This window comes from Chionomys nivalis, chromosome 13 (assembly GCF_950005125.1).
Source record: "Chionomys nivalis chromosome 13, mChiNiv1.1, whole genome shotgun sequence".
NCBI lineage: Eukaryota > Metazoa > Chordata > Mammalia > Rodentia > Cricetidae > Chionomys > Chionomys nivalis.
In genome coordinates, this window is record NC_080098.1 from 9,575,017 (window position 1) to 9,602,671 (window position 27,655).

Below are 27,655 nucleotides of genomic sequence, written 5' to 3' on the forward strand. Positions count from 1 at the left end.
AATGTTTTTAATGAAACTGCTTTACTGAACCCACTGTAGGAGCTCCAGTCAATGTGGACTTTTAGTTTCTGTCCTTTCTTTCTTTTACTGAATAGGAAAAACAAACACAAATAACTCATTTGGTACTACAGGAGACCCTAAATAATAAAAGAAATCTTGAACAAAAGAATAAAGCTGGTGACAGCATGCTATTTGCTTTGAAAAATCTACAAAAAAGTAATAGCAAACAAAAGAACATAAAAACAGATGCACAGACTGAGGAACTGGAGCAGAGGGCTCACAAACAGATTCATTTGTCTTCCATTGGGCTTGACTGAGATGCCGAGAGCTTATAGCAAGGAAAGTCTTCAGTAAATTATTTTGGGAAAACTGGACACACACACACACACACACACACACACACACGAATGTTAACAGAGATTTACTTCACAGCGTATAGTGAAGTCCACTCAAGAAGAGTAAAGACTTAAACTACCACCTAAGACAGAAAATCTGCTAGAAGAAAATATAGAGGAAAATATCTACAACACTGGTTTGGACAAAGGATTTTTGGATATCACCACCAAATCACAGGCAACAAGAGCAAACACAAACACAGACAAATCAGATTATACCAAAAAGCAGGCAAATCGGATTAAAAATACAGCAAATAAAAGAATCAAAGCAGTGAAGAGACAACTTGCTAAAGGGTAATAAATATTTGCAAATGATACAATTGGTAAAGGGGGCAGTGTCTAAAATCTACAAGGAACTCAAATAATTCAATAAAAATAAGTGAAATGGTTAAAAAAGGGACAAAGGACCCGAAGAGGCACTTCTCAGAAAAAGGCACACAGATAACCAAAATGTGCATGCAAAAAATGCTCAATGCAAGATTGAGTGACTGTCACATTCTAGGAACAAAGGATGCCGGTACCAATACAGTACTACTCTGACTAGAAATAAGAATCAAGTTCCCAACTGTCTGACAAGGAAACTGGTTTGTTTAGTGACATAGTCATTACACAGGGTTAGGAAGTCTCTCTGTTCAGCAGCCTTAACAGATTGCTAAGCTTTTAAAAAAGTGGAAAGTTGAAGTCATGTTGTTAGAGAGATGACTCAGAGAGTGATTATATTTGCTGCACCCGGAAGGAGAAAAAGACAAGATCTCCTGAGGAAACTAGGAGCATGGGGATCATGGGAGAGGGTAGAAGGGAATGGGGGAGGAAAGGAGGGGGAGCAGAGAAAAATATATGGCTCAATAAAATCAATAAAAAAGAAAAAAATTGCTGTACAAGTCCTGAGTTCAGATCTCTGGATGTATTACCACAGGAGGTAGAGTGGGAGAATTGCTCCGGAGCCTGGAATGTGTAGCATAGCAGTAAGATCAAGAGGCCCTGTCTAAAAACAAGACAAAGACAGAATGCAAAGACCAACTTGCAAATGTCTTCTGATTTCACACGAGTGCTGTGGCAAAACTCACATACACATAATGCACACACACAAAATTAAAAAATAATCACATGCTAAGGGAAGTAGCTAGATCAAGCAGATCACATGTGTGTTTCTATTTATATGAAATGCTCTGAATAATTGCTGAAAGCAAATTGATTAGTGGTTGCCAGGGAATAGGGGTGGAAGGGTGGTGATCCTAGTAGCTTTTCGGTTTCCTGAAGTTAGGTCGGCATGAAATAGGGTGAATATATTAAATCCATGGAACTGGACATTTTAAAATGGTCAAGTGAATTCTGTTGCATAAATTTTATCTTATATCAAAAAATGACCCCCTCTGTCAAGGTATCTTCCCCATCACTCTCTGTCCTGCCCTCAGCTTGCCCATGCTGATCCCTCATGTTCCCATCCCTCTTCTCCTTCTCTCCTTTAATTTACCCAGATCTTCTTAACTATCTCCCCTTTCTTGGGCCCTCCATGTGGGTCTCTCTTAGGGTCCTCCTTGTTACCTACCTAGCTTCTATGGGACTGAGGATTATAAAGCTATGCAAATTTTAATCAGTTCAATTTAGCTATTCCACAATGTATGTGTATTTCAAAAATATTCTTTTCTGTACCACAAATGTACATGATTTTAATTTATCAATTTAAGTTTAAAATTTATTTTAAATTTATCAACTTATCAATTTTAATGTGTCGATTAAAAAATTCCATGAAGCATTTTGCTTGTTATTGCTTGCACACCCTTCCCCAGGCCTACTCAAACCTTACTGGAGGTGTCATCAGCAGTCGGTGAGTGTCTGTTAGTAAAGCTATGGGTGTACTCACGTACACATAAAGATACTCTTCCTGAATTAATACAATTGGGCATATATTTTAGTCTCAAATTTTGCTAATTGTTCCAAGATGTAATTTAGAGCTATTCTTTTGTATTTGCTGTCGGTTTTAATTCAGGCTCTTACTGAGGTTTAGCCACACGGTTGCTGTGAGTTACTGCCACTGTCTAAGTTTAGAAAAGCCCGCCCCTCTGAGAGTTACCTTGTTCAGCACTGGTATGCGAATATCACGTCCCTCTAATCTCAGGATTGTTTGATACAAAGACCACACCTTTGTCACCTTGATAGTCACTATTTCCTTAAGTCCCCAGCATGAGCTTTACATAAAGTGGCAATATTAACAGTGGTTAAAGTCATTGAATTTAAGTTTACAAAACCCTGTGTTCAGATTTTCTGGCCCCATCAGTTATTATGTGGGTGACTACAGTTGCTACCCTCTGGAAACTTAGCTTCCACACTCATAAAAGAGGGCAGTAATAATCACTGTCTTACCAGTTCAGCGAAATACCAGCTTGGTGCCTAGAACTAAGTAAGCACTCAACCAAAGCCAGCTCTGACACCCTTATTCTAGTGGATATTAAATGCACACCCATGGAGGCTGCTGGGAAGCAGGCAGTGTCTCTGGGATATAATGCCTTCACAGTAGGCATGGATCGTCAGGTGGTGAAAGAGAAAGAAGAGAGTGGGACAAAGGAGCATCAGCTGTTATAACAGGAAGCAGGCAGACCAGCGAAAAGCAGCCGAGCAGGGTGTGAAAACCCTGGGCTGGAGAACCCTCACGCAGTTTGTGACCACACACAAATCATTTCAGCTCTCTGGCACTTGGTGTTCCACTCTCTCACACAGAACTTTGCGCTTCAGTTAGAACCCCACCAAGTGTGAACAGGTTATGGTTTTTGGTTTCACGATGGAAGAAGAATGTGTCTTCTTTTTGGAGACCATAGTGCAGGTAGGGTTTGAAAGAGCAAATGAAGGTGGATAATACTAGCCATCAGTATCTATAGAAACCCTCCTCTGGGAACACAGTATGCTAAGCAGTGTGTCATTCCACTTTTCTCTATAGCAAGACAGTGAGGCGGGGATTTTGAAGATTCTTTTGTGGGTGTGAAAACTGTGGCTTAAAGAGCTCAGAAAAGATAAACAAAACTCTAGCTCAATTGGGGTCCAACTCGGGACATTTGGACTGAAGAATTCTTCTCTCCAGCCATCACTGCACACAGTAAAAGAGAAGGGCGAGGGGGCCTGGGCACCCTAGGCCAACAAGAGCCTGGCTAAGGATTTCCGATCAGTTCCCAGTTCCTGCTCTTGCTCCTATTTCTCATTCACCATGTTTATATTCTCCTACACATCTCTAGTCTCAAAACTTCACGATGAATTTTCAAGAAAAGGGGAAATTATTCCTAAAGTTGTATATAAGTTGCAAGATGAATTATTTAATGACATAAACTTAGCAGCAAGGTGAAAAGAATCATAACCAAGTCACCTATTTCCCATGAATCTTATTTTCCCAAAATTGGTTTTTGGTTTGTCATCCCTGATTATGAAAATTAAAAACATAATTAAAAATCCAATAAGAGAGGCCAGTCATAGTGGCATACACCTTTAATCCCAGCACTTGGGAGGCAGAGGTAGGTACATTTCTGTGACTTTGAGGCTAATCTGGTCTACATAGAGTTCTAGGCTAGCAAAGTTAAGTGGTGAGAACTTGTCTCAAAAAAAAAATTCTTGTAATGATTAAATTATATTGTTTAGACCTTAATACTGATATAAGTATGCCGTGTTGCTTATATTTAGAATGACCATTCATTTTATTACTTAAATTGACACATTTCTAAAGGTATAATGCTAATAACTATACCAAGCTAAAGGGTGTGAATAGGGGTCTTTCCAAGGAAAACTAGAATGTATGATTGTACTGTAATCATATTCATGATTTTACTTTGAGAAATATATCACTAATAAGGTGAAACATTCAGGAAAATAGCAGTTAAGAGCACTGTCTGCTCTTCCAAAGGTCCTGAGTTCTATTTCCAGCAACCACATGGTGGCTCACAGTCATCTGTGATGAGATCTGGTGCCCTCTTGAGGAACGGACCTGGTTAGTCGTCCTCATCAATTTAGAACATGAAGCCCAATATGGACAAGTTCAACAGGACCACCAGGGCACAAATTGCAAAAATCTCAAATTTTATGGTATATATAAAACAAAATTACTTAAAATTGGAATTTTTGAATTTCCATTTAAGTTTACCATTGAACGTTATACTGCACTGTGCATTGTTACCTTTCATTAGCCTCAGGGTGTTGATCCTGGCGTTCCTTCTGTGGTCTCCATTCTCTTACATTAGAGCTTTGCTCCTTTGGTCCAGAATGAGAAGGCAAAAGTTCCTTATAATAGAAGTCTTCCAAACCTAGTAATTTTCCTTGACTGGAAGTGAACACATAAGCATGTTACTCAGTCTAATTTCTATTCCCTTGACTTACAGGCTAAGTGTGTTCTTCTTAATATCTACTGTAATTTAAGAGCATCACTACGCTGGGTGGTGGTGGCACACACCTTTAATCCCAGCACTTGGGAGGCAGAGGCAGGCAGATCTCTGTGAGTTCGAGGCCAGCCTGGTCTACAAGAGCTAGTTCCAGGACAGGAACCAAAAGCTACGGAGAAACCCTGTCTCGAAAATAAAAAAAAAAAAAAAAAAAAAGAGCATCACTACAAGCCCACATATGTGAGAGAAGTCTTGAAATGTAAAAACCAGTAATCCTGTTAATTAAAAGCACCCCTCATCCTTACCTTGACTATCACATTAGCTGCTGACTGGCGCCTCTTGCTTTTGTCAAGTTTGATTTAACATAAACTGATAGTTTCTAGAACTGCCAATGACATGGAGCCTGATTTGGCCAGTCTACACTCCCATTCACACCAGGCTCATCAAACTGAAGATTGGTCTTGGTGAGCGAACACAGAGAACTTTCAAGTGTTTTTGTTCATAGCGTTAACTGACTTCCGTTACAGGTATCACCAGGTGATAAATAGGGAACTCTGTTTATGTTCAGTATAAACACCCCCTTCCATTGCTAACATTATCTGAAAGTTATTTGGCATGAGAACAAAATTAGAATGTCAAAACATTGAAAGACTGCAATACTAAAGGGAAAGGAGTCGTGCGAAGGTAAGTGTACCATATCTACAACAACTTCAACCCTTGCCATCCTAACAACCCCCAAAAGTATAAAACATGACATTTAATATGTATCAAAGGACCATAAAACAAAAAGGAAGAGAAAGTTTGTGGCTACTGAAGTGTTATGATTGCTTAGCTATCATTATTAAATGGGCAGAGAAAAGCAGTCTGTCCCATTGAAGCAATTCCTCCAAATTATATTGGAGTTCGTGGTTAATACTTGTTATGGTTCTAGTCCACATATTTAATTTATAAGTTCCATATAGTTTTCACACTTATTATATACATGTGACCGTGCTACTTTCCAAATATATGTGATTGCTAATAAAATTTGAACATAGAGATTTATAGTTTTATTTGAACAAAATGGTGCTGTAATTTAGAAGAGATGATTACCTGTCTTTTCTTGGTCTCCGTTTTTCTTCTTGGATTGATTTCTAATGGGAATAGAATAATTGAAAATACATAATATATAGTAATATGCAATCATAATGCATAATTTATTATCTTAATGATGGATGAGAAAGAAGGAGAACCAGAATAAGTGATTACTAGCTTATAAAACTATTTCATATAACATATATATATATATATATATATATGATTCTGTTTATATGGGGTTCTATAAAAGGCAAATACATAGACGACAGTCAATTAGTGATTACTTAGGATTTGGGTCAGGAATGGAGTGTGGAAGAGACTGATAGTGGGTAGAGTTTCACCTTGGAGTGATAGAAATCTTGTAAAATTGACTGTGGTGATGGTTGAACTAAAAGCTATTGTGTTGTACTTTAATTGGGTGATTTATATGACTTGTGACATATTCTAACACATTATGAATGAATGCACCTACATATGGACCTCTCTGTGTGCACGTCCAAGTAGATTATGTGATAAGTATTAGGTAGTTTGCTATTTGTATTTGGAGCTAGAAGAGTAATCTAAGCCAGAGACAATGGTTTTTAACTCAGCAGTGACTGCGGTCATGACAGCTGATGATATTAGTCTAAGAAACTCAAAGGAGAAGGGATTGTAAGTTTGAATTCTGGGCAACACCATAAAGGAGAGAAGCATGGTGCAGAACCATGGTGAAGGGGAAGACTAGAGTTGGCCCAGCTAACTGGGAAGCCAGATGTGAGCTTCATTTTCCTGCCCATGGCATGTGACTCTTGTTTCCGATGAACTCTCAGATTCTCTGGGTTTTCCTGGGCGTGGAGTTCTGCTCCTCTCTGTGACAGTACAGAGTGTAGATTGAATAAATATTGCAAGTGGAGGGACCACTGGGGTCAAAGGGACCCATTGGATGGGGAAGACTTGGAGCCTAAGGGGATGCTCCTCACTGTGGGAATTTAAGCAGTTTACTATGAAGAGTTGACACAGGGCAGAAACTTTTTGAAGTGAGGAAGACATTGGAATCTGGACTTCTTGCTGATGGAGTTACTGAGCCAACTGAAGGAATAACATAACCAAATTTATGGTTTAGAGAATTTTCTTGTGTAGGTTGGAGAAGTTGAGATTTGGAGCTTTAACCAGTCTGACTGAGAAACGGTGATTGTCGGAACTGGGATATGCTATGTGTTTAGAGAAGGAGGAAGAACTGGTAGCGAGAAGGCAGAATGCAGAACTGGCATAGGCGTCAGGTATAAAAGGGACCCAGGACAACCACTAAATTCTTGGTTTTGGGAACCAAGGTGATAGCAGTGGCATGCATGGAGGACAGGAGCATGAGGGGAAGGGAGCCTAGTAGAGACCATAACACTGCCAATTGAGTGGACCCAGGAGATCTCAATAAAGTTAATGGCTCTGATATGAACATAAGATGTTCACCCATGTCTCACGATTCTGATCCCAGAAGTGAACATAATGTTAGGGGCTGGCTCTAGGAGGCTGTCACAATGGTTATGCACATGTCTTACTATGGGCCAGAAATTTGCAGAAGCTCAGCAAAGTTTCACTTCTCTATTTCTGCTTGCACAACATACTCATTGGAATGAATGCCTCTGTCCCGAGGGCTTTCCTATGACGGATTTTCCTTTCTAGGTTGATATTTATGTGTAAGCTCTGATAAGCGGTTACCAGAAAAAAGTTTCTGGGTGAATACGGTAGGTCCAAGACTACAAGAGAAGCCAGGACCATGAGGAAAATGGCTGGAGGGAAACAAAGGGGGCACTGACTGGGTTATCTGCCAAATGGAATTCGAGCAGGGTCTCCACGCTGCGAGGCCTTCTGGGGCAGCCTAGTGTAGCCATGGTTTCTGTTGGTCTTCAGTTTGACTGCAAGAATGAACCACTTACATGGAGTAGATAGTAGTATGTAGAATCTTCAGGGTTATTTAATGTTTTGGGTTTTCGGGGTCTTCTCGGAGGTCTCAATATTTTTGGCTCTTCTCTAGAGACACCTATAAGAAAAGTGGTTGTAAATAAGTTCTAGATTCAGAAACTATGTTTTCCTTTGGATAAATGAGAATGTCTGCATGTAAGCTGCATTTGTTATTCACCTATGTCATATTTCTTGTCATGTGCTTTCTTCCAATTGTCTGACAATTTAGGACTTTGAGAGGAAGAGGGAGAAAACAGAGCAAGAAGAGCTTGGTAATGTGGAATAGGGACACAAGTTCATAGAAGGGATGAGGTCACGGCCATTCTTAGAATATTCGAGCTGAATCTACTTATCTTTTTACCTGATTGCAATAAAATAAAAATAAAGTATCAAGTTATTATATATATTCTTAGCATTTTCAGAAACACTTTAAAGTTGTCTGTGACTAAATTTTAACTTGATTTTAATACCATTTAAAGTCGGATTGATGTATTAGAACAATCCTGTTGCAACAAAAATAAATTGAAGATGGCAAAGAATCTGAATAATTGCTGTGCAAGTGAGGAACAAAAAAAGATTCTGAGAATAAAGGAATTCTTGGCTCTACAGCCATTAAATTGTCTCTATTCAATCTGAGTATTATTACAGATTCCATTGAACATGGCTATTGGGGCTGGGCAGGCACAAAGGAGGAAGGGAATAGGGGAGAAAGGCAGCAGAAGAAAAACAACTTAACAAATTTTGTTTGAAAAGCGTCACAATGACTTGCATAAAATTCAGCCAGCCCAATCCAAGCATGGCTGGGGAGGGGCTTATAGAATCTCAACTCTTGTCTATGAAGGTGCTGGCAACTGATGATTGTTGGGGAGAAAGCTTTCTACAGGGATGAAGTCCCTGAGATGCTACCCACCTTCTAGTACCTTGTCCCACAGATTAAAAAGGCTCAGTGGGTATTCAAACACAAAGAGCAAGTAGAGTTGGTTGGGGGGGGAGTGGTGGGAATGTAGAGGTAGAATTAGAGAGAATAGGAGGGTGGACTTGACCAAAATATGTTACACGTACATATGAACATAGAACAAAATATTTCATTATTATTTAAATCTTTATATATTTATTCTATGCATATAAATGCTTTCTCTGTGTACTAAATGACTGCCTAGTGCCAATGGAGGTTAGAAAAGGGTGCTGGGTCATTTGGAACTGATTCCTTGGAACTGGGATTATAAATGGTTGAGAGTCACCAAGTGGATGGTGAAAATCAAAGCTGGGTCCTCTGCAAGAGCAGCTAGAGCTCTTGACCACTGAGCCATTTCTCCAGTCCCAGAAAAACAAAATGCCTTCCAGAAGATCAAGGGTGCTCTCAGCAGACAGATTGCAGGCCCTTTCTGCCCCAGTCTTTCTTTGCATCTCTGGGTGTCACTACCATCAACCTTCCGACCCAAGGACCATATTTCTGAAGGTGGACTCCATTTCCTGCTTTTTTCTGAATTCTCAGAACTTCAGGAAACAGAATAAATACTCAGTGAAGGATTTCTGGTTGGGGCTGGAGCAATAGCTCAGCAGTTAATAAGAGAGCTTCCTGCTCTTCCAGAGGGCCAGAGTTCAGTTGCCAGCACCCATGTCACACAGCTCACAACCTCCTAATGACTCCAGCTCCATGGAAATCTGACCACTTCTGGCCTCAACTGGTATCTGTACACATGTGTGCAAACACACACACACACACACACACACACGAACAAGGGTAAAGCTACATTGACAAACCAAGAACAGAGGCCTCAGAGGAAACCTGCTGATGTAATACTGTGATCTCAGATTTTGAGCCTCTAGAATGGAAGGCAACAGTTATGCTGCCTAAGTCACTTGATCTGAAGTTTGCTACAGTAGCCCCCAAAAAGGAATATAGAGCCAAGCTTGTATTTGTTGCTACTGCTCTCTCTCTGTCTCTCCTCTCTGTTTTTAGGGTTGAAGTTAACAATGGATGCCTTCCTTGATTGTTCACCACTCCTTTATTGAGCCAGGGTTTCTTGATGAACCAGGAGTTTGAAAATTACTGCTAAGCAGCTTTCCCCTGCGATCTTCTGTCTCTACTTCCCTAGAGCTTTTCTAGTGGTCACCATGCTTGCCTGGCTTTTACATGGGCTCTAAGGATTCAAACTCTGGTCCCTGTGCCTCCAGGAGAAGCACTATATCCCCTGAGCTGTCTCCCAGCTGTTGATGTTCAGGACCTTTGTCTATGATGGTTTTTATGCACACAACAGGCATAGAGTGCTGTGGGCAATGCTTATTCAAGTTCTGACATGGCCCTGACAGACTCCTGACCTTGCCCAGGTGGGCAGCATGAGACGGTTTGGAGCCGTTAGGAGGATATATACACATTAGCTGACAGGCACTGGGCGGCATGGACGGTAGATGCTTGCTGTTATTAAGTGGGTCACTGACTTGCCATCACATATGAAATCAAATATCCAACACTCCAAAGATAAATGTAAATAAGACAGCCAATAAAACTCTGGGAAGAAAATCCAGGTGAATTCATGAAGCACTTAGGCTATTATATATACCTTAATCAAAATTCAGGAGTCAGAAAACATACATATTTGTGCATCTTAAAATAGCTAAGGAGCTGAGATGTGAGTATGTCAGGGATACAAGACTTGCCTAGGACATTTGAGGCCCTGGGTTCAATCCCCAGCACTATATAAAAAAGACAAAAGCTTTTAGGTGGCAATAAATCAAAAGGGATAAGACAAACTTGGAAAGTTGTGTTTTACAACCCCCAACAAATAACAGACAGTTGAGGTAAATGCTGACAAAAACCCACAAATGTGTAAACCAATAGGAAGATGGAAAAAGATACAGATGATAAGATCAAGATGAGCAAGTTAATACAGTAAGTCGGCATCAAAGGCGGCTTTACAAGGGGAAAGGCGACAACGATGATCATTTTTGCTGCAGACAAATGAGCAAAGACTACAAAGAAACATAACCCTTACAGGCAGGATGGCAGAGCAAGTATATGTTCTCAGATGGCTGAAGCAAATGCCAATTGGTACAGACTTTTAGCAAAGTAGACCCACAATAAAAAACAAAACAAAAGCCCCACCTTTCCCCTCAATAATCCTATTACCTTTAAAGTGTATCCCATACTTACAATTCTAGTAAACAAAAGAAATTTCAAAGATGTTTGCTCAATATCTTTCCATAGTGTCAATGCTTGGGAAAAAGCAAGTAAGAACACATGAATGTATTTGCAAAGCATAGGAAAGAATATGTGTTTTATAATAAGGGTTCATAAGAAGGGAGTAAAATGGGTTGGAGGCAGGGAAGGAAGCAGGATTAAAGGGAAAAAGAAAATGTAAGCTAAGAATGCATTTATAAAAATATTTATAAATACATGGGTTTGAGTGTATCACAGTCCTAACAAAGCACAAATACATTGAATTGAATTTTCAGAATACCTAAGTACTCTTATGCTTTATGGAATTCATATTAGCTTAGTTTTTCAGCTTCTTTGTTTTCACCAGGACTTCTAAAACAGGGGCCTGAGTGTTGTTAAAGGGGTGGAAGCCAGGAATGAAAATGATTGGTGGGTCTGATGGCCAGGAACGAAAACGATTGGTGGGTCTGCCAAATTTCCTTGGTCTGTTTTATTTTCTGGTTTCTGCAAGCCCCGCCCCCTGAGAGTTTATCAACACACAGGAGAGGCACAAGTTTATTCAGTGCTCCAATGTCCTTCTTCACTTTGTTCCTTTGGGGAACACAAGCCTTGCCAACTAATCACCCTGTCCCCATAATTACAAAAATGACACAAACATTTATAATCACAGACTTTCCACAGTGTATCAATGTTGGCACTAGGAAAATTAGGTTTGTGGCTATTTCGTGTGATGTGAATGATAAACGCAGCCTGCAAAGGTTACAGCCAGGGAGGCAAGGCATTTATTCATATTGTAGTGCTGGTGATAATTTCCTTAAGTGTTTCGATTTATCAGAAATGTACCTTTTGGATAATAAATTGGCAGGCATTTCAATATTTTACATCCATAAGAAAGGAGACAAATTTAAAACTCACTGCTAGCATTTGCTTTAGAAAGTTTAAGTTCAGGCTCCGATGGGAACTTTGCTCTCGTTCAATCAGACACTGAGCCTTTCTAGAACTCTTGGCAATGAACAGCCTCTCCGTGGGGGAAGAGTGAGCTATCTTGTTTACAGAATTACAATTCCCATTCTGGAGCAATATTTCATCCTGTAGTTGGATTAGCTTGCAGATTGCTATGATTATTCTTTGATAAATGCATTTTAAGAGACGTTAATATTCCATGGATAGCGTGTCATTACTTATTCTTTTCTCTTCGTCCAACCTTGTTTCTTACCATGTACACAAATTTTTCTCTTTTTAAGCTCTGATCATTTCCTTGGCTATTTCCTCATAAGTAGTTTTACTGGGTCAATTATATAAACAATTTCTTTTCCTTCCTGCCTGCCTGTTAGGTTTTCTTTTTCTTTCTTCTTTTCCCTCTATATTGTCCTCCCATTTTTCAAAATATTGAGTATAATCTCACTCTTCTTATATTTGGCAGTAATTAATGAGTACAATCTCATCATTGTTCAACTTTTCCTTATTCATTCTATTTTGATAAGTAAAACAGTCACTTGTTCTAATTTATACTCTTTATTCCTGGATGTCACACATGTGTTCACTCATCAACCATGTGCATGCTTATGCAAACCAATCGGTGTCTTGAGTCTCCTTTCCATGGGGAGCATTCCTGGCGTTCCTAAGCTGTGTGAGCACTTTCTCTGTCTCACACACAAGCCTGCGCATTTCTCTAAAAATACCCTCACTGGCTTGTCTGTTCTTCAGTCTTCTGATGATTCCTTTGAGTCCCTAGAAGGTCTGTGCAGCCTAAATCCTTATCATTTTCCCCTTGCTCCTTTATTCCCATGCCATCTTTTTCTAAGTGGAGATTGTGAAGTACTCAGACACAGACACTGGTCTCTGTCTTCCTCAACCTTAAAAAATATAACAGCTCTGGAAAAGGTTTGGGTAGTCAGTGACAAGTAAGAACCTATTGAATTTTTCTCTCTGAAATCAGAAACAGTTTTAAACACTATCCAACTGTGTCTTGTTGGCTTGTGATAAATATTTTAATAAATATTATATTGATTTTAGGCCTACTCATTATTGTATGACGGAGTTTTTATGATGGAAGAATGTCTTCAGTGATGACATTATTTTATTCATTTTGTTGATCACATACTTTTTCTGTCTGAAATTTGTGAATGATCTTTAGTAATATTAAAGTTCTAGGTCAGGGATTTAGAATGCAATGTTTTATTTTGTTTTTGACTTTTATTGAAAATAAATGCTTTTTCCAGTTTTTCCTGATTACAGCTCCCCTTCACTCCTCCCAGTCCCTCTCTATCTTCTCTCCCAACCTGATCCGCTTCCTCTCTGACTCTCATTTGAAAAGAACAGGTTTCCAAGAGATAATAACCAAACATGACAAACAACAATAAAACCATCACATAAGAGTTAGAAAGGCAAACCACAGAGGAAAAAGACCCCAAGAAAAGACACAAGAATCGGAGACACTCTTTCACACTTTCAGGAGTCCAATAAGTATGCGAAACTGAAAGCTACAATGTATACACAGAGACCCCGTGCAGACCCATGTAGGCCCGTGCTTGCTGCTTCAGTCTCTGTGAGTTCATATGAGCTTTGCTCAGTTGTTTTAGAGGGCCTCGTGTTTCTGATGTCCTCCATCCCCTCTTGTACTTAACACTGTACCCACCTCCTCATCTGTGGGATTCCTTCAGCTCTGAGAGCAAGGTTTTGATGGAGACAACCTATTTAGAGATATGTGGCACAAAGTCTTCCCCAAACTCCTTCCTTCCTCCCTCGCTCCCTCCCTCCCTCTCTCTCTTCCTCCCTCTCCTCCTTCCCCCTCTCATATGTGTTTGTGATGTCTGGCTGTGGATCTCTGGGTTCCCACCTACTGGAGAAGAAAGCTTGAATGCAATATTTTAAATTCTTGCAATGCCATAATATCTCCCCTTGCAATCCCGAAGAACAACACATCATTCCATCATGCATCTCCTCTTTACTGTCTCTTTGTGATTTCCTTGTAAACTTCATTTTAAGATATTAATTCTCACTATTATTTCCAATGATTTATTTTCTATTGTAATAGTTTATAAGAAAGAATAACTGTGATACATATCAACCTATGTATCATCTATCTCTCTGTCTCTCTCTCTGTCTCTCTCTATCTGTCTATCTATCATCTCTCTATCTCTCTATCTATCATCTATCTATCTATCTATCATCTATCTATCTATCTATCTATCTATCTATCTATCTATCTATCTATCATTATCCATCTTTATGTCATCATCTGTGTATCCATACTTAACTTTGTTGCTGAAGCAAATTATTGCGTAGACCTATTCCTTGCATTGTTAAGGCTTTTCTTTACATTGTTAAGGTGTAATTCTTCCACCATCATACGCATCCTCTTTCGTGATTATTTTCCTCAGAAATGTCTCCACTTTCATACTATATCAGCTGAAACTGTTTATGCTTTTTACATTTTATTTTAATCTTGCTCTTGAATGGAATGGTTTTCATTGTTTCATAGTTAATTGTGATTTTGGTTTTAATTGAGGAAACACACATTGCTAAAGAATAGCCTTCAGTTTTTAGTTTACTGAGTTTTGCATTTTATCAATACTGCATGCTGGATTTTATTAAAAAATGGCTTTGGTATTTGTTGAGATTTTTTCTTCTGACCTTTTGATATAGAGTTATATTCATATCATATGTATCACTTGGACAGTCTTTCCTATATGCTGTTGCATTCCACAGGAAAGCACTGTTTTCAGAAGTTTTACCTTTAAATCCATAACTGACATAGGCTGATTCAGGCTGAACAGAACATTGCTTTGAAGCCTTTTGTTCTAAGATGTACAGACTTCCTAAAATAGATATCATTTTATTTTATTTTTTTAATATTTTCTTCTTAAACATAACACACACTGTGGTTATTAGCTGTTCTTTGAACATCTGAGGACATTGTCTAAATATGCTCTTAGATACTATTTTGGAAATAATTTTTTGATGGAATGCCATTGTAATGTTTTTCTTTGGAAGGCATATTACATTAACTAATTAATTTTGCAAAGTTAATTGGCTTTTCAGAAGGCAGGCATTTTAGTATTTTCATAGTGTAGCTGGTACAATCTTATCCTTATTTCTATTTATTTATGTATTAAAAATAATTAGGATGTGTTCTTTTGTTTTTAGTAGCATTACCGTAGCTTCATTTATATAACTGCATTTCTGTCTTGTATTGCCCTCCAGTGCCCTTATGTTTGAACTCCACAAGGGTTGAAACAACTCATTGGGTGAGCCTTCATGATTCAGTGGTCTCAGGTAATGCTCTTACAGACAGATCTGGAGGTGAGCTTCACTGTACCTAGCTGAGCTGGCAATCAAGATCAACCATGACACCTGACTATTCTAAGTTTGGGCTTTATTGACTTGTTTACAACCAAGAATCATCTAAAATTATATTGCATGGTAATTATTAAAATAAATTTAAGCATTGTATTTATAAAAATAAAAACAAAAGTAGCATATCAAAAATTGTTTTAAAGCAGTTTGTCTTACTTCCACAATGTTTACATTGTCTTTAGACTGGATTTCTGACATGTAAACTAAATCCATTTCAACAAAATACTTAAAACTGAAAGTCTGAGGTGGAAGCAAAACTTCTGCAGCCAAATTACTTTTTCATATCGCATAGATTTTTAACTCCTCAAGACTGCAGAGGACATGGAATTAACACAGAAACAGAAGCAAAGCAATTAATGATGTGCTTCCAAGAGTACATTAAGTTTTTGATACAGATGCATGAACAAAGGCCAGCACTGCAGGCAGCATGGGAGCTGAGCAGTCCTTGGCGTGTTTGGACACCGTGCTACTCACTAGTACAAGATCAAGTCCAACAAGGGTCTCATAAGTGCCCTTAATATAACAGCACTGCATAAGGTAAATTAACATGCAATGTGCTTACTATTTCATACCACTAGAGAAAAAGGCCTTAAAAAAAACTAACATACATTTAAAAATCGTAATTAGTCACAATGGGCTAGTCCCTAAACTCCTCAAAAGAATAATCAGGTCAGACTAATTTTTTTTTTATCACAATGATATTCTGATGTGAAGAAACCAATGAAGTGAACAGCTTTTTGCCAATCTTCTCGCTGCCAGGGCACCCCTCCCCAATGGAGGTGACCATGGCAAACTGAGTCTACTGGAAGCCCTGAGTCCATTCTCCTTCCCTTAAGTTCTTCCTGCAGGTATTCTGTCATGTGACAAGAAAAGTAACTGATGCATCAAGGCATCAAGTTTTATGAATGACATAAAACTTTCAAAATAAGTAAAAAAAAAAAAAGATGCTATTTTCCCCTGACATTTACTTTGAAAACAGTAGTGAGACTTTTCCTTTTGATCAGCTGTCTGTGTGCGGAGCAAGGGCCATCTGTGGCTTGGGATGCACTCACAATACCATGAATATAAATGGAATAGTATCCTTATTTGTTTGCCGGGCACCACCTAAACTTGCAGCCTTGTGGATTAGTCAGTGCCTCTCGGTAAGAGAAGAAAGGGAGCTTATGTCTATGGTACCAGGGTTATTCATGCCACAATCAGTCTTTGTTTCCCCTCTGTTCAATTGGCAACACAAATTGCCAGGTGTATCATATTTAAGAAGAAAAGCATCTCCCTACCTGAAAGCATTTGACAGGAGGAATCATGCAATGTAAGTGACATGCTTGAACAGCTCTAAGGGCAGGAGCATTGACTAGGACCTGTGACTAAATGGCCAACTTCTAGCTCACATGTACCACATCTAGCTCTGCATACTACATTCTTGTCCTAGTTAGGGCTACTGTGATGAAACACCATGGTTACAAGCAATACAGACTTCTGAGGCATGAAGCAATCAAGTCTGGATCATGGGATATTTTGATAGTGGGATGTTTGAAAATGAGCCTGATTTGGTTTACCAAATGAGTTTTTCTTAGAGGTACAGGGTGTGCCAGGAAATGCACGGAGGGAGTGGGCTGTTGAGTCTGTGCTCATAGAGGTTCCTAGTACATCAGCCATAGGCCTGGATCTTCTTTCCACAGTTGAAGTAAGGCTCTAACAGAACCATGTTTTCCTTAGGTGAACTGTATATGTGAATAGCTGTTCTGATTAACTAAGAATATCTGTATCAGGTCTTCTTCTCTGACCAGAGGAGCTTAGAAGCAAATAATATATAAGAAGATCAACAATGGTTTAAGGAGTGAATTGTTTTGAAAAAAGGAAATTTGCAAAGCCTTATTACCCTGGACATTATACTTTGTTGTGCTTGTTGTGTTTAGAGGAAATGAAACAAGTTCTAACTAATTAATTAACAGACATTGAATATCTATTGTGTGATGAATAAATGGGTACACAGTGTGTGAATGATCCTGCATGGGAAAGGTTTGGGGTAGATAAATGTAGACTGTGGTCTTGAGAATCCATTTCTGTGGTGAAACCTAAACACCTTTGGGAAGTCTGTGATGCCAATAAGATGTGTAAAGAGAACTGGGGGAAAGTTGCCAAGATAGAAAGGGTAAGAAATGGATAATTGGACTTCTGGGTTTAAATTTGGTCACATGATAAGCATACACTGATCTATAGGGGAAATTAGCATCTAAAATTTAAGATGGGGTTTACCTAGCTTTGAGATAAACCTGACCCAGTGAGTGATCAGCCTCACAGCTGGACAGCTCAGTCTCTAGACATTAGACCCTGAGGCAAAAATCCTGGGACTCTCCCCCACTCACCTCAGCCACAAGGCCAAACTTCCTGCAGGTAGGCTGCTCCAGCACCCCTCCATTGCTCTTCCCCAAAACCCACCCATCTCTCAAGACCTCGGTGACTCCCTGAGACACAGACACCAACAGCAATAATTGGACAAAGAGGCAAAGGCACTGCCTGCACCAGTTGGGAGTAAGAGTGGGCAAACACCAACGTAAGAATACATTCAACAACCTGAAAAGCAATATGGCACCACGAGAACCTCTTGTTCTACAACAGGAACACCTGAACATCCCAAACCAGAAGAAGCAGAGGAAAACGACCTTAAAAATAACTTCATGAAGATGATACAGACCCTTAAAGAGGAAATGAACAATTTCTTTAAAGAAACAGAGAAAAAGAGAAATAAAAAATTGGAAGAAATCAATAAATCTCTTATTTACACTAGCGAATTAACAGAACACCTGAAAGCTCTAGAACAAAAAGAAGCAAACTCACCCAGGAAGTGTAAATTGATAGGAAATAAGCTGAGAGTTGAAATCAATAAAATAGAAACAAAGAGAACAACATAAAGAATCAAAGAAACAAAGAGATGGCTCTTTGGGAAAATCAACAAGATAGACAAACCCTTATCCATACTAACCAAAAGGCAGAGAGAGAACGTCCAAATTAACAAAATCAGAAATGAATAGGAGGACATAACAACAGACATTGAGGAAATCTAGAGAATCATCAGATTATACTTCAAAAATCTGTACTCCACAAAATTGGAAAATTTAAAAAGAAATGGACAACTTTCTTGGTAAGTTCCATGTACCAAAATTAAATCAAGACCAGATAAACAATTTAAATAGAACTATAACCCCTAAGGAAATAGATGTAGTCATTAAAACCTCCCAACCAAAACAACCCTCCCCAAAACAGGATCAGATGGCTTCAATGCAGAATTCTACAAGAATTTCAAAGAAGAGCTAATTCCAATACTCCTCAAATTGTTCCATACAATAGAAACAGAAGGAACATTGCCAAGTTCCTTTTATGATGCTACAAAGATGCACAATGCAACGATACATACAAAGATGCAACGATGAAAGAGAACTACAGACCAATCTCCCTCATAAACAGTGATGAAAAATAATAAAAAACCGGCAAACTGAATCCAACAACACATCAAAAAAAAAAAAATCCACCACGAACAATTAGGCTTCATTATGCAAGGTTGGTTCAATATGGAAATCTGACAATGCAATCCACCACATCAACAAACTGAAAGAAAAAAAAATACATGATCATCTCGTTAGATGCTTAAAAGTCTCTGACAAAAATTCAACACCCCAGCCGGGCAGTGGTGGCGCACGTCTTTAATCTCAGCACTCGGGAGGCAGAGGCAGGCGGATCTCTGTGAGTTCGAGGCCAGCCTGGTCTATAAGAGCTAGTTCTGGGACGGGCACCAAAGCTACAGAGAAACCCTGTCTCGAAAAATCAAAAAAAAAAAAAAATCAACACCCCTTCATGACAATGGTCTTGGAGAGATTAGGGATTCAAGGAACATATCTAAACATAATAAAAGCAATTTACAGCAAGCTGACAGTCAACATCAAATTAAATGGAGAGAAACTCAAAGTGATTCCACTAAAATCAAGAACAAGACAAGGTAGTCCATTCTCTTCATATCTATTCAATATAGTTCTCAAAGTTCTAGAACAATAAGACAACAAAAGGAGATCAAGGGGATACAAATTGTCAAGGAATAAGTCAAAGTATCACTATTTTGCATATGATGTGATAGTATATATAAGTGACCTCAAACACTCTACCCAGAACTACCTTCAGTAATGTGGAGGGATACAAGGCTATCTCAAAAAAAAAAAAAAAATCAGTAGCCTTCCTATATACAAATAATAAATGGGCCAAGGAAGAAACCAGAGAAACATCACTTTTCAAAACAGCCACAAATATAAAATATCTCAAGGTAACTCTAACCCAATTAGTGAAAGACCTGTATGACAAGAACTTTAAGTCTCTAAAGAAAGAAATTGAAGAATATATCAGATAATGGATCCATCTTCCATGCTCTTCGGTAGGTAGGATCAGCATAATAAAAATGGCAATCTTACCAAAAGCAATCAACAGATTCAATACAACCCCCATCAAAATCCCAACATGTTTCTTCATAGACCTTGGAAGAATATTACTCAACGTCATATGGAAAAACAAAAAACCTAGAATAGCTAAAACAATACTGTACAATAAGGGAACTTTCAGAGGCATCACCATTTCCTGACTTCAAACTATTCTATAGAGCTATAGTCATAAAAGAACTTGGTATTTGCATAAAAACAGACATGTAGACCAATGGAATCAAATCAAAGACCCTGACATTAATCCACACACCTATGAATGCCTGATTTGTGACAAAGAAGTAAAAAGGTACAATGGAAAAAGGAAAGCATCTTTAGCAAATGGTGCTGGCATAACTGGATGTCAATATGAAGGAAAATGCAAACAGATCCTTATCTATTGCCATGAACAAAACTCAAGTCCAAATGGGTCAAGGACATCACTGAACCTGACAGAAGAGAAAGTGGGAAGCAGCCCTGAATTCATTGACACAGGAGACCACTTCTTAAATAGAACACCATCAGCAGAGACACTGAGAGCTACAATCAATAAATGGGAACTCCTGAAACTGAAAAGCTTCTTTAAGACAAAGAACACAGTAAATAAGACAAATAACAGCCTACAGAATGGGAAAAAGTCTTCACCAACCCCACAATGGATAGAGGCCTGATCTCCAAAATATATAAAGAACTCAGTGCTGTTCTTCAAGAAATCCTTCCCATCATGGCAATGCCCCGCTGATGATGTCAGAACCCTTGACTCAATTCTTTTCTCATGTAATCAAGCACTCCAATCCTTGGCGATCTACCAATGAATATAGATAGAAATATTATTTTTAGCTTTCTTGTTAACTCTCCATAGTTTTCTTCATCTTGTCAAATCCTATTCACACCAGACAAAATGAAGTATCTCCAAAAATGAGATTGTTTAGATAGGACAAATGATATTTTCACCATCACAATAATTCAGATACACAATACATAACTTCCTTTTTTCTAAATTGGATTTAATTCCTACCTCTTAGTACTCATTTCCATTTCCTAATATTTTTAAAAGACTGTGTGTAGGATGTGTGCATGTGTGTGATCATGTGTGGGGCCAGAAGTTGATGTTGGGGGTCTTCCTCTGTCACCCTCCACAGTATTTACTGAGGTCGGGTGTCTTGATGAACCAGAGCTTGCCAGTGTGGCCAGTTTAGCTAGTCATGTTTTACATCCTATCTCTACTCTTTGAGAGCTGGTATTACCTCTGTGCTGGGGATCCATGTGCATGGCAAGCACCATATTCACTGGACCACTCCCCCCTGCCTTCTTGGAGTCCACAAATCTAAGTTGCTCAACTAAATTGCTTTCAATTGTCTTAATATCTGAAATCAGTATCTTAATATTATCCCCTTTTGCTAACTGGAGCCACATCTAAACTGGGGGTGAGGTGAAATGTGAGCAGTTTCCTTGCTTTGATATAGAGAGGCCATTTACTCTGTGGTCAGTTTTCAGCATCTGCTGGCTGACCGACTCATACAGCTCTGATGACTTGATGGCATTTCCCAGCATCACTCTTTACTTCCCGTCAAGTCATCTCAGACCCTGGTCTCTGGCTGATTTGGGTTCTCTCCCAGGCACTTTCTTAGCTACTGTTGACCGTGTGAGACTTCTGCTCTCTACACACAAGGGCCAACAGCCTCAGGTGGCTTCAAGAAGAGCTTCTGAGATAGTCTTCTTCCTGTAACATGCCTGCTCATAAAGGGACAATGGCAGGTTGAAGAATAAAGTGAAGACCTGTGGCTTCTGCTTTCAGATCTCCCAACCTTCCCAAGAAGAACAAAGCAGAAAGCTAGGCAGCCAATCCACAGCCCACATTCATCTCCAGGACTCTCTCCCACTTCCAACTTTCCTATCGTGTAGTGGGTGGGAGTCCGAACTGTTGGCCTTTGCCTGGCTTCTTTTGAATCCCCACACCACCTGTGCCTTCAGCTGCATATGAAACCTAGCTGCAATCCACAATTACTGCCCCATCCCCTCTGTCTAGCCCCTCTGGCACAGGACATGGGCAGAAGCCAACCTATCAAGGCTTTTGTTTAATTTTATTCTTCCCACTGTGAGATATTCTGGTCCCAGCCAGGAAGGCTGTGTGTAGCAGCACCACAGGTCACTCTACGCACAACTCTGTTAAGCTTCACTACAAACACTATGGCATGGCGATTGATAGGGTCCTAAAGATGTCACTTTCTTCCAGGTCAGGCAAACAGTCACAGTCACCTTTGTATTTTTTTTTTCTTCAGAGATTTTTTTTTGCAAGGCTAACAAATAAATCTACATGAGGTCCGGTAACTTCCTATTTTTTTTGAGAGCTACATATTACAGAACTGGGGTCAGGAAAGCAAAGGGCTTGAAAGTGAAGGGAAATAAAAGATGTTCTCAGAAGAATCCTGAAGAGTCAGCAGATCCTGGAGGGGTGGGTAGCAGCCTCCCAACTCTATTTCCCACCCTTACCCCACCCCAGGATAGGCTACAGAGAAGAGGCTTCCTGGGGCATGGAGGAGACGAGATTTCTGATTTTCTGATCCTGTTTGTAGAACATGCTGCTTCCACTGTGGAGACTGTAGGGGCCAGCAGGGGCCAGCAGGGGCCATGGGCAGAGGCCAGCAGGGGCCATGGGCATCCTGCTAATAACTCATGGACAAATGACTGGTGACCATGGGCTCTACCTGATTCTTCAGAGACACAGAAGATTCCAGGGCCTTTGCACATCCCTGAGAAACTGGGAGCTGATCATTTCAGAGATGAGACAGAGTGTAATTGAGGATGTTGCTGATGAGGGTGTGGACACAAGAGAATCTTTAGACACTGCTAATTGGAATGTAAACCAGTGCAGCTACTATCTGTGGAAATCAGTATGGGGTTTCTCAAAAATCTAAAAATAGATTTACCATATGGTCCAGAAAGATCACTTCTGGGTATTTAACCAAAGGACTCCAATTCATCATATCACAGAGATACCTTATATCAATGTTTGCTGCAGTGCTACTCAAAACACCTAAGTTACAGAACCGACTGAGGTGCTCAACAATAGAGAGACAGACACAAACAACAAGCACAGTGCAATTGCTTTCAGCCATAAAAATGAAGTTGTAGCATTTGCAGGAAAATGCATGTGGGTGAAAATTACCATGTTAAGTGAATTAAGCCAGTCCCAGAAAGATATGCATATATGCTTTCTCTTTTCTGAGGTTACGAGACTTTGTACAGATATATGAGATCACGTGTGTATGTATAACAAGAAAGTAGAAATGAAACTCTTGAGGGGACAATGGAGACTAGCAGGCAGGGACTGGATGGGAAGGGGGTAGAGCTGTGGGGGTAAATAAGTTCAGCATGCCACATATACTTGCATGAATACATTCTTAGGTAGCACGATATGAACAATCAATAAACACAATGAAAAATAAAAGAAAATGTAACCCCAGGAGTTCTGTGTCTCTGAGCAGAGGTTTGAAGGCTCCACATTCTTGCAGATGTAACCTTGAAATAGGAATGGCTCACGTTTGTTTTCTCTTATTAATCTGACATCGTAGCTCCCTTCTCTGAACTACCCCTTGCCCTCTGCTGGTGTTATAGGCCAAGTTAAGGTTAAGATGCATAAAAGCAAGAAAATAATGAGGACCCCCACTCCAGGAGAGTGGAATTAGAGACAGTAGGAGATGGGTAGAACATTCTGGAAGAATGTTGTCTGTTTATACGAAGTAGAATGAAACAAAGGTTTCATCTTCCATGATGCGGAACATTGCCTCAGGTCTGCCACAGAACACAGGAGAGACTAAGAGTCTGGAATGTCCTTCTGTTTCAGTGGCTCGACCATTACTGATATTTACCTGAGAGGTACCGATGAGTAGAAACACATCTATTAATTGGCTTATGGTGATAGATACCCAGATAAAGTGGCTTCAGTTGCTGTGACAAAATCATTTCATTCAAGTTTTTCTGCAGAATGAAATAGTCTTCAGATAACTTGGATATCTAAAAAGAAGACCATATATCGGATTAAATCAAAGATAGGAATGCCAGGGCTCCACATGCCCATGAAGTACATAGTTCCTTACCAGACCCCATGGGACTCTAAAGCTCTTCTCCCACAGCTACCTGGACTTGTGTACCCATGCCCAATAAAGTCCTCACTTTACCTGTGCTTCTTCTCTTTGTCATGTTTTTTTTTTGTTTGTTTTTGTTTTTGTTTTGTTTTCATCAAAAGTTGCAAACCTGCAATGCTACATTCAATATCTGTCCATCTGTCTTTGGGGCTCTTCAGAACTGGCTTCTGAGCTTACCTTCTTGCTCTGGTAGTCTACTTCTGAGGACCCCACTGGCCTTTGGCTGTGTTAAGGCTCCCCACTTCTTTCAGTCTTATTAGCTGACTCAAGGCTTAGAACTCTTCTCCTTGATTCATCCCCTCATTTCTATGCTCTACCTCTCAGATACTCTGCATTCCAAACCCTATGACCTGGATCTCTTGCTAAGGTGAGTGTAGGGTTCATGATTTTCTGTCTCTAGGGTTGCACAAGTCAGTATTTCTACCTTTCTTCATCTGTTCCTGGTACACATCAATCCTGGGTTTCAAATACCTGATTTGATCTCTGGTGAGAAAATTTATGCAACAAAGAAAGTAAAGATTGCACACATGTAAAACTCACTTTTCCAGGTGCTTAAAAATAAAAGTCATGTCACAATCCACAGACCCAGAGAGGCTAGGTGACAAGGAGGGCCCAACGCGGGGGTGCATGGATTTTCGTGGGAAGGGGAAACAGAGGAGATCTACAGGATAGACTCCAGGCAGGTGGGGATGAGAACACCAGGGATCGGGTTAGGGCGTGAATGGAGGGGAAGAGTGTGGGAAGACATGACTGGAAAGGGAGAGGGGCATTTGGGGCATTCTGTATCAGGTAAAAACCTGATAAAAGTAAACTCCCACTAATTTACAAAGATGATCCCAGCTAAGACTCTTAAAATTAGTGATAAGTAGCCTGAACTTCCCTTCTCCTGTGATCAGACTGGTGACTACCCCAATTGTCATCAGTGAGCTTTCACCAGTGACTGATGGGAACAGATGCAGAGAGCCATAGTTAAATATATGACCAAGCTCAGGGAATCCTGCTGAAGAGAGGAAGAAAGGAATGTAGAAAACAGAGGAGTCAAGAATATCACAAGAAAACACACAGAAACAACTGACCTGGTTTATAGGAAGTCACAGAGTCTGAGTCAACAACCAGGGAGCCTGCATGGGGCCAACCTAGACCATCTACATATATGTGACGGTTGTGTAGCTTGGTCTACTGGCGGGACTCCTAACAGTGGGAGCAGGGGCTGCACCCGATGCTTTGGCTGGCACATGGGAACCTATTCCTCATACTGGATTGCCTTGTCTAGCCTTAATACAAGGGGAGGTGGTGCTTAGTCTTACTGCAACTTGATGTATCATGCTTTGTTGATACCCAAGAGAGGCCTGTCCCTTTTCTGAACAGAAACAGAGGAGGAGTGGATTGAGATGGTGGGTAGCAGAGTGGAGGTAGAGGGAGGGAATGGAAGGAGAGGGAAGGAAAACTTCAGTTGCGAAGTAAAATAAATAAATAAAATATAAAATAAAAATATTCTCAAACCAGAAACAAGTAGTGGTTTTATATAATAGTTTAAGAAAAGAGAAGAGGCCAGGCGGTGGTGGCGCACGCCTTTAATCCCAGCACTTGGGAGGCAGAAGCAGGCAGATCTCTGTGAGTTCGAGGCCAGCCTGGTCTACAAGAGCTAGTGCCAGGACAGGCTCCAAAGCTACAGAGAAACCCTGTCTCGAAAAACTAAAAAAAAAAAAAAAAAAGAAAAGAAAAAAAAAAAAGAAAACAGAAGAGTAAGGACTAGGGAAATTACTCAGCAGCAGATCTCCACTGATAGGTAAAGGACAGGGGTAGTTGGGCCCAATCTCAAGGCTGAGACCCAGGGCAGGCATTATGCTCTTTTAGGGTGCAGCTCCCACAGGGAACAACGCTTAGTTTAGGGACCAGAGATGCTCTGTGTTCTCCTTTGAGCATCCTCCTCCTGAGTTTCTTCTGCTATTTCACAGGCTACTAACTACTCATGTAACTTCTGCAGTTCAGAGGCCATCTAGTTAGCATCTGTCACTCTGCACAGGACGAAGTAAAGGTGCTGACAAAGACAGACATCTTCCTAAGGCAAGGTACCTGGAAAGAACAGGCATAGGCAGTTGCTGCTCCTGCCATCTCTCCTTGGTTCACTCTTTGTCAGAATTACTTATTGTCATGAGACCTTCATGTCCATCAAACAGAGGCCCCAAGCTTGCTATCAGCTAACAACACCAAAATAAGCTAAAATCTGGGGAACGGAGAAAGCCTATACTCTCAGTTTTTAAAAATCTTATAAAACCCCACACATTTTTAGTGATAAAAGATCTCACAGATACACGAAATTTTCTAGTATCCAGCAGCAACATGTGAGTAAGTGATGTAAACCAACATCTGGTATGTTACTATGTGTGATGGCTATCATAATTTTATTCTTTCTTCTTATGACAATCTATGGACATAAAAGTCCATGGCTATGTAAATAACACAGTCATCAATATATACTATTAAAAATGTCTCATAAACACATATAAAACACATCCTCAGTTATTTACTATTTGTTTAATTAGTTATTGGGTAGTTCCTAGAGACTTTTACTAGTAAATAAATTTATTTACCTACCTGTCTTGAAAACATTGCCAAATCACAGGCTTCTTTTTCTGAAGCCACCTTTGAGTCTCTGTTGTTTGTGACCTTGATAGGATGCGTCCCCTCCTGCTTTGTAGGACAGGAATAAACACTGTGAATGTTTCTTGCTACTTCTGTAGCTGATGAAATGATCTTTTGATTCTTAAGGGAAGGTGACAGCCTGTCCTCCCCCAACTGTTGCCTTTGCTTGGAGCTCCGGTATTTACTCTGAATGAACAGGGCAGCCTTGTCTTCCTCCTGGGCTTGCTTCATTGGCCCGGTGTCTTTCTCTCTGAGGAACCCATGCAGGTGATAGTCTCTCTGCAGGCTGCACAGTGGTGCATTCTGAGTAACCACAGTTGGCTTCTTTTCTTTTCCTTTGCTGTCTGCATTTTGAAAGACTGACCTTTGGCTAAGACTAGGATCCACAGTTTTTCTCAGGTAAATCTCCTCAGTTAGCCACAGTCCTGGGCAGTTTGGCTTTTCCCATGGCTCCCTCGCTTCCAGAAATGTTGCTTTTGATTCTTCGAAGTTGGTCCCCTCTGTGTACCACTGACAGTAAGTTTGGATCATGGTGTCCCCTTTCTCCCCATTCTGCGTCTTCCTGTTTCCCTCCGAGTCTTGCACATACTTCTGCCTGGGGCTTTCTTCTGCCCAAGGGTCCCCCACAACACACAGCTCTTGATTTTGCTGCCCCTCGTACACACTGCCTATTTTCTTCTGAGTTTGATATCTTCTGTTGTTACTCTCAACGACATTGGTGGCTTTCTTCTCAGTTCTGCAGGGAGCTGTCCTTCCTGCAGATGGGCTCTCCTTGTTGTTTGGAGATGAAATGTTGGATTCATTAATAGACACTGCATTTTCTGTCTGTTTCATCACAAAAGATTCCCTGTGCAAAAGATGAATCTGGACTTAAGGTAATGCTAAACCAGAGCGTATTACTTTTGTTAGAAGTGATGTGCAACCTTGTATGGTAAGACAGGCAAAAGAAACAAAGAAAACTCAAAATAAAAACAGATCAAGTCTCATTAATAATGGATTTTACAAAATGTCCTCTGTATTGATAACTAGGATGGATATTTAAATAACAAAACCAGTTTCAACTTGGAATGGGAAATAGGCTAATGTGTAAAATGCTGTATTTCTATTTGATGAG

At 40.0% G+C, this 27,655-nt stretch overlaps 1 protein-coding gene across 1 annotated transcript in view; it reads right to left on the reverse strand.

Annotated features, from left to right (window-relative positions):
* Myo3a (myosin IIIA) overlaps positions 1-27,655 on the reverse strand; it is a 165,401-nt gene that overhangs the window by 1,115 nt on the left and 136,631 nt on the right. The window contains exons 28-32 of the mRNA XM_057787845.1: positions 26,494-27,388; positions 23,620-23,764; positions 7,744-7,847; positions 5,846-5,886; positions 4,552-4,695 (exon numbers count right to left, since the gene is read on the reverse strand). Coding sequence (XP_057643828.1) covers positions 4,552-4,695; positions 5,846-5,886; positions 7,744-7,847; positions 23,620-23,764; positions 26,494-27,388 — 1,329 coding nt within the window. The remainder of the gene's footprint in view (positions 1-4,551; positions 4,696-5,845; positions 5,887-7,743; positions 7,848-23,619; positions 23,765-26,493; positions 27,389-27,655) is intronic.